This window comes from Chiloscyllium plagiosum, chromosome 22 (genome assembly GCF_004010195.1).
Source record: "Chiloscyllium plagiosum isolate BGI_BamShark_2017 chromosome 22, ASM401019v2, whole genome shotgun sequence".
NCBI lineage: Eukaryota > Metazoa > Chordata > Chondrichthyes > Orectolobiformes > Hemiscylliidae > Chiloscyllium > Chiloscyllium plagiosum.
This window is the reverse complement of record NC_057731.1, coordinates 10,154,944-10,162,000: the sequence shown is the minus strand read 5'-3', so window position 1 is coordinate 10,162,000 and position 7,057 is coordinate 10,154,944. Positions and strand designations below refer to the sequence as shown.

The 7,057-nt window shown below is 39.2% G+C and overlaps 1 protein-coding gene across 2 annotated transcripts in view; it reads left to right on the top strand.

Moving 5' to 3' along the window:
• The window catches only part of pcdh15b (protocadherin-related 15b), a 1,523,107-nt gene that overhangs the window by 788,166 nt on the left and 727,884 nt on the right, over positions 1–7,057 (top strand). For both annotated transcript variants that reach the window (XM_043712368.1, XM_043712367.1), the window contains one exon: positions 2,398–2,418. In XM_043712368.1, the coding sequence (XP_043568303.1) occupies positions 2,398–2,418 (21 nt within the window). The remainder of the gene's footprint in view (positions 1–2,397; positions 2,419–7,057) is intronic.

Sequence of the window (7,057 nt, the reverse complement as noted above, 5' to 3'; positions counted from 1 at the left end):
ACACCCATGGGCTCACCGATCTCGGGACTCATAGCAGAAGCAGTAATGCAAAGGTTAGAACAAACAGTCTTACCACAAATTCAACCCAAACTCTGGGTCAGATACGTGGATGACACCTTTGTAATCATAAAAAAAACACGGAAATAGAGAAAATACACCGGATCATCAACTCCACACCTACAGAAATCCGATTCACGAGAGAGGAAGAAAAGGACAACCAACTCCCATTCCTAGACGTGATGGTACAGAGAACACCAAACGGAGAATTCACCACAAAGGTACACAGGAAAGCCACACACACAGACCAAGTCCTGAACTATGAAAGCAACCACCCCAATACACACAAATGAAGTTGCATCAAGACACTATTCAAAAGGGCCCCAACACACTGCAGCACACCAGAACTGCAAAAAGAGGAAGAGGAACACCTATACAAGGTATTCGCCAAAAACGGATATCCTCGCAATTTCATCAACAGAGGCCTAAGGGAAAGACAATGGAATGAGGACATGCCGCAACCCAAAGGACTAGCCACACTACCATACATCAAGAACATCTCTGAACTGACAGCCAGACTACTACGACCACTAGGACTTATAACAGCACACAAACCAACAGCCACACTCAGACAACAACTCACCAGAACAAAGGACCCGATACCCAGCATGAGCAAAACTAATGTAGTGTGCAAAATCCCATGCAAGGACTGCACAAAGCACTATATAGGACAAACAGGAAGACAGCTAACGATCCACATCCACGAACTTCAACTAGCCACAAAACAACATGACCAGCTATCCCTAGTAGCCACACACCCAGACGACAAGCAACATGAATTCGACTGGGACAACACTACCATTATAGGGCAAGCCAAACAAAGAACAGCCAGAGAATTCCTAGAAGCATGGCACTCATCCACAAACTCCACCAACAAACACATCGACCTGGACCCAATATACCGGCCACTACAGCGGACAGCTGAAACTGACAACCGGAAGCGGCAGGGACAGGCCATTATAAAGGCCGGAGGAAACACCACAGAAGCGCTTCACAGGAGGCTCCCAAGCACTGAGGATGTCACCTAGACAGGGGACAAAACGTTTGCAACAAAAGCTTCCAGCTCGGTGAACAGAACCACAGCAACCTTCCCATCCATCCCCCAGCTCCATTTCCAGCCCCGCCTCCTTACTTCTTTCCCTCCAACCGACCCTTCATTCCAGCTACCAACTGGATTCATTCCTCCCATTGACCAACCAGGTTGTACCCACCACCTGTATTCACTTATCACTCAACACCCTGCCCCTGTCCCTACCCATAACCATTCTCTTCCCCCACCCCAAAATCTTTATCTGCAGCTCCCCTGCCCACACTTCCATTCCTGAAGAAGGATTATACCCAAAACGTCGACTTCTCCAATTCCTGATGCTGCCTGGCTTGCTGTGTTCTTCCTGCATCCTACTTGGCTACAAACCTATTGGGCAGTAACTTCAAGCTTTCCCATGAATTAGCTCCCTCAGGTGATTTATCTGCATGGTGAGCTACACCACACCATGTCTACTTCAGTGTCCTTCTTGACTCCATATTTATTATCACTAGGAACACAAGATTCCACACTCTGAGCATCAGTTAACGCCCTTGCTTCAGCTCTAGGTTATTTGAAACTGTGGCTTTATTTGAAACCTCAGTCAATATTGAGGATGCTGTGTGTAACCATCCAGATACAGCATGAAGGCATTAGTGTTGCTTTGTGTCAATCTACAAAGACAGCCTGGGTCTTGATTCAGATGACAACTACCTTATATTTACAATATTTCACAGATATTCATGCAACATACTTGATGAAACAACAAATATGCTGGCTAATTTATTCAGCACCTTTCTTTGTCATCTGTTGGACCAAATGCATTTATTAAAACTAACAGTAGAAACATCTATGCAGGAAAAGAGCAGAAGGGGTTTGTAAAATGGATGTCCGCACAAAATGTTATTTCTAGTCAAACAATGTCTTGGTAATAGAATTTGTTTTGTGTGTGGAAATTAAAGCAAAAAAATGAGGAAGATCATATTGAAGATTAATGATTCACTTCGTATAAATCCTATATATAAATCCAAAGCTTAAACGCTGCATTAGAACTGAAAGGTTTATATGAAGGCATCTCCATATAAATCATGAGTTTTGATGCAATGTTAAAATTTTGGATTTAAACTACAAATCAAACACCTCTGTGAGATGGCACATACTGTTTAGTTTTTCATGATTATATATTTCCTTTTACTTTTCAACTGCTGTGCTCTGTTGGAGGTGTGGAAAATGTAGCATACTTTGTTCTTTTTATGACCTCATTGCTGTCAGTTCATTAACATCTAATTGAACTCTGCATGCTGCTTTTTTTCTAGATGATTTCTTTGACGCTCATGGTATGTACATGGCTAAAATTTCTTCTGCTTTCATTCTGTTTGCATTACGATAGATTTAACCAGTTTATTTAATTTTTCAGTACTCTAAATAAAGCATAGGCAAGCATTCTAATTCTCAACTTGCTGATACTGAATGACTATAATCAATGTGTGGTTTAATTTAGATTTTTCCGAGCAGTGCCAGTTAATACAGATGAAATTTTCAAGCTTTGAAACCAAATTATTTCTGAACATTTGTCTAATATTTAGCCATCATTCAAAATTTGATATGATAAGGCATGCCAAATGAAATTGCGTAATGTCTATAAAATTTCATTACTTCTTTGTACTTTATGAATTTTTGTAGTTTGTTAGAGTTTACTCCATGATGCAGTTTTTCTTTTCCATGTCTTTAATATGTGCTAATTGCACTTGAGAAAATTATGTTACCAACACCAGTGCTCCACCTGCTCTTTTTATTTTAAGGAAATTAAGCATTGTTTTCTGGGGACCTGAATAATCCAAGTTGTTATTAGAAATAGCATGAGTTAAGAGCTGCCTTCCCCAGTCAACATTTTATGCAAGTGTTTTGAAGCATTCATTGGGAATTGTCTGCTGATCAGATCCATATATCTATGATGTTATGCAATGATCATCCGTAACTATGTGTATTTATGTGTGTACATTCAGGATCACATTGAATGTTAGTTACACTGACTCTCCCGTATTTGAGAGGGATCAGGCATTTCAGGGGACTTGCCTTTTTCTGCTATTTCCACATTTTCTGCAAGGAAAATAGCTGCAATGGTGGGCTTGGTTTATGTCAAGTCGCCCACTCCACAAAAATTATGCTGGATAGGAGCAAGGGGAAATGTCTGTACTAAATTCACTATAACACAGTCCCCTAGTTTAAAATCTGCCACAGGTTTTAATCAGAGCATTTCATGAGAATTTATAAGTATTATAATGGAATCTGGAAAATCAGAGCACCAATTACTGTTCAACAGTAATACAGCAATCTCACTATTCTGGTGTTTCCTTGTATGTTGACTGACCTATGTTATGGCCTTAGGGTCCTGCAACACTTTATTTTATTTTAAATAATATTCTTATCCTTGTTTTCAAATCCTTGCATGGCCTCAGCTTTCCTATCTCTGTCATCCTTTCTCCCTACCACCTTCTGAAATATCACTGTGTCTCCACTTTAGGCAACCTGCTCATCCTGATTTTAAGTATTCGATCATTGCTTGCTGACCCTTTGTTTGCTTTGGTTCTAAGCTTTTGAATTCCATTCCTAAATCTCTGTATATCTACTTTTCTCCTTTTTCCCCCTAAGATGGTCTTCAAAACATTTTCTCTTTTTTGTCACGTATCCTAAAATCTCTACATTACTGTATCTCAAAACCCGTTTGATAATATTTCTGTGAAGTGCCTTGAATTACTCTTTTCTGTCAATGCTGTTGTATAAATGGAACTTACTGTCGTTATTCTTCAATAGGTTGGCTAGCTTCTGAATATTTTTCAAATCCTTTTCTAGGATTCTTTAGAAGTTCTAGCGAGAGACTTTTAATACTGGTAGGAGTGTGACTGCATCTTCAAATAATTCAAAAATTGATTCAAGTATAAACCACCCCTTTTAAAATTCAGTCTGACTGACTGACCTTTTTTTCTCTGTTACATCTATAAGTAAAGTTTTCACTTTCTTTCCTACAACTGATTTGAGCTAACTGGTCTACGTTTCCCTGGCTTTGATCAACTTCCTTTTTTGAAGATTATTCCCTTCATGGATACATTTACAGGAAGGTTGTTGGGATGAGGGGATGGAGAGTGAGCAAAGTTGGAGAGGGGATATTGTGTGACATTTCAGACCACTTACCTAATAGCAAATAAAACAGTAGATAAAGGGTACTACAGTGGATGACATTCACATGGACTTACAAATGGTCTTTAACAAAGATGCTGCATGGTGGCTTAGAAATAAGGTCCGAGCATTAATGAGGAAAACAGCTACTCCTAGCAAAGTGGAAGTCTGAATAGGTTGTGGTTTGAAGGTATCTGGGACACAGATTCACAAATCTTTTAAAAATAGTAGTACAGGTTAACAAGGCCATGGAAATTAAAATAAAAGTCCTCAGATAAATTTCTGGAGTCACAGAATTAAGTGACAGAGAAGGTAAGTGATTTCCAAATTTCAAAAAGGATGTAGAAACACTGGAGAAATGAAAAGAGGACAATACTATTTGTATCCTCCTAGTTTATCAGGAAAGTTGAGACTTGTATGGACATTGTATGGGCATCCCCTCACAGCCATCATGACACTCCTCCAATATTATTTACAGGCCATTTAGGAAGCGTATATTTGCATTGCAGGCACACAAGCAACTAGCATTGAAAAGCTATAGAGGGGACACCTGGAGCGCAATGACAGGTCCTAGCTCATGGATTGGACCAAATGGCATCTTAGGAATGCTTAATGTGTTTTCTTCATGTTTGCTTTTCCAAAAAGGCAGTGGCCTAGTGTTATTATCACTGGACTGTTAATCCAGAGACCCAGTCAATATTCTGAGGACCTGAGTTTGAGACCCACCACGGGAGATGGTGGAATTTGAATTCAATAAAAATCTGGAATTAGGAGCCTAATGCTGACCATGAAACCACTGTCAGTTGTTGGAAAAACCCATCAGGAAAGAAACTGCCATCCTTACCTGGTCTGGCCTACATGTGACACCAGACTCACAGCAATGTGGTTGATTCTTAACTACTCTATGGACAACTAGGGATGGGTAGTAAATGCTGACCTAACCAACAATGCCCTCCTCCTGCGAATGAATTAAAAAAAAAAGATCTACCTCTATGCTTGTCACATTGTGCCTTGTCTTGCTCACCATGCCATGCCATTGAAGGGAAAAATACATGAAGTGACACTTCTTTGCACATATGCAAACGTGAATGTGCCTAAGTGTCAAAGATGATGCTGGCCAAACTATCAATGTTGTTTCAGTGATGTGGCAGATAACAGCATTAACTTAAAAGAAAGTGAATACTGGCGGAAGTGCCCCCACCCTCTCCCCCCGGGTACTCTACAGCACGGAGGACTCAACATTGAGTTCTCTAATTTCAAATGACCTCCCTCATTATCAGGGGCATAGTGCCCTTTTAAAGTTGGCATGTTTGCAAAGTATTTAGCGGTTATCCACTGAATGGCGAATCACTCAGTGAGAATCAGATGTGAGGGATGCCATAGAGGTGAATAGCTAATGAGATGCATTTGGTAAGATACAGCAAGAAATCCTATCAGGCATTGCAGAGAGACTCCCTCAAAAAAACTCAATTTGCACTTAGGCAAAAGAAGCAAGACACAGCTCATTGTATTTCCCTTATGGAAGGGTCCAAAACAGCAGAGCCCATAAATCCAATAAGAAATTAAAGAGAATGTTATTTTCTTCAGTCTGAGAAATTTGGAATTCACTACAACTTGCTATTATTGAGGTAATTCACATTTAAATGCTAAGAATGTAAATACATGATGCAGGAGGGCTCGTGTGTTTTTTTGATAGTGTATGAGGAGGCTTACCTGAAGTTTAAACAACTTTTGGCCAAATAGGTCTCTGCTATAAAATTCTATTCTGTTGTCAGTGCTGTTCCATAAAATATCTATTTTGCATTCTTATAGTTTATCAAAGTAAATTTATTTATGAAAATAGAATGGGAGCAACAAGTAAGTTGCATTTGTTTTGAGGTGATCTTTACCTCTCGTAACTGTAGAATAATCAAAATGTTGAACATGTTAGAATAATCAGATTAATAAATTCTATGAGTAACAGACTAATGACAACTCAGGGATATTCATTGTAAAGATGCCCAAATGACATGGGGACAGACTGAACCTAATGTTTTGGAAATAGAGACATGCACCAAATATTTTTTGTAGTACAGTTTAAAAATGATCACTTATACCAACAAGAGTGCATCACCCAGTTTGACAAGAAGATTTACCTACAATGGGATTGAGTGGCCTTACAAAGGTTTATAAATTGATTAATTCACTGTATTCCCAAGAATTTGTCCTTACAGTGCATGTTGATGGCTAAATAAGCATAGTTCTGATTATCTGAATATTAAAGTTATATTTTTCTGAAGTTGCATTTACATTAATTTGATTTTGATAATTGAGAGACAATTATCCATAATAAACTTATACAAAGCTGATTTTGACTTGGATTATGACCAAGATTGTTTGTGTCCTGGTGCAGTTCAAGAGGTTACCCTAAATTTCTGCTGTTTCAAGGGCTTCCAACTTCTCACCTTTGGCGTAATGTTTATGTGGTAATTGGTATGCTAAGGTGATTGAATGGGTAGTGGGTTCCACAAACATCTTAGACTGGACTCACTAAAGATCTCTAGTATTTGTTGATCAGAGATTCCTCCCTATAGTGAAATTTGAGACGAATTGTAGCTTGGGTTGAGGTTCTGGAAGTAGATTTGCTCGCAAAATTGGAATATTTATTTTCAGATGTTTCGTCGCCATACTATGTAACATCTTGAGTGAGCCGCCGGACGAAGCACTGCTGATGATTCCTGCTTCTGTTTTTCTGTTTGAGTTTCTTTGGTTTGGTGATGTCATTTCCTGTGGTGATGTCATTTCCTGTTCTTTTTCTCA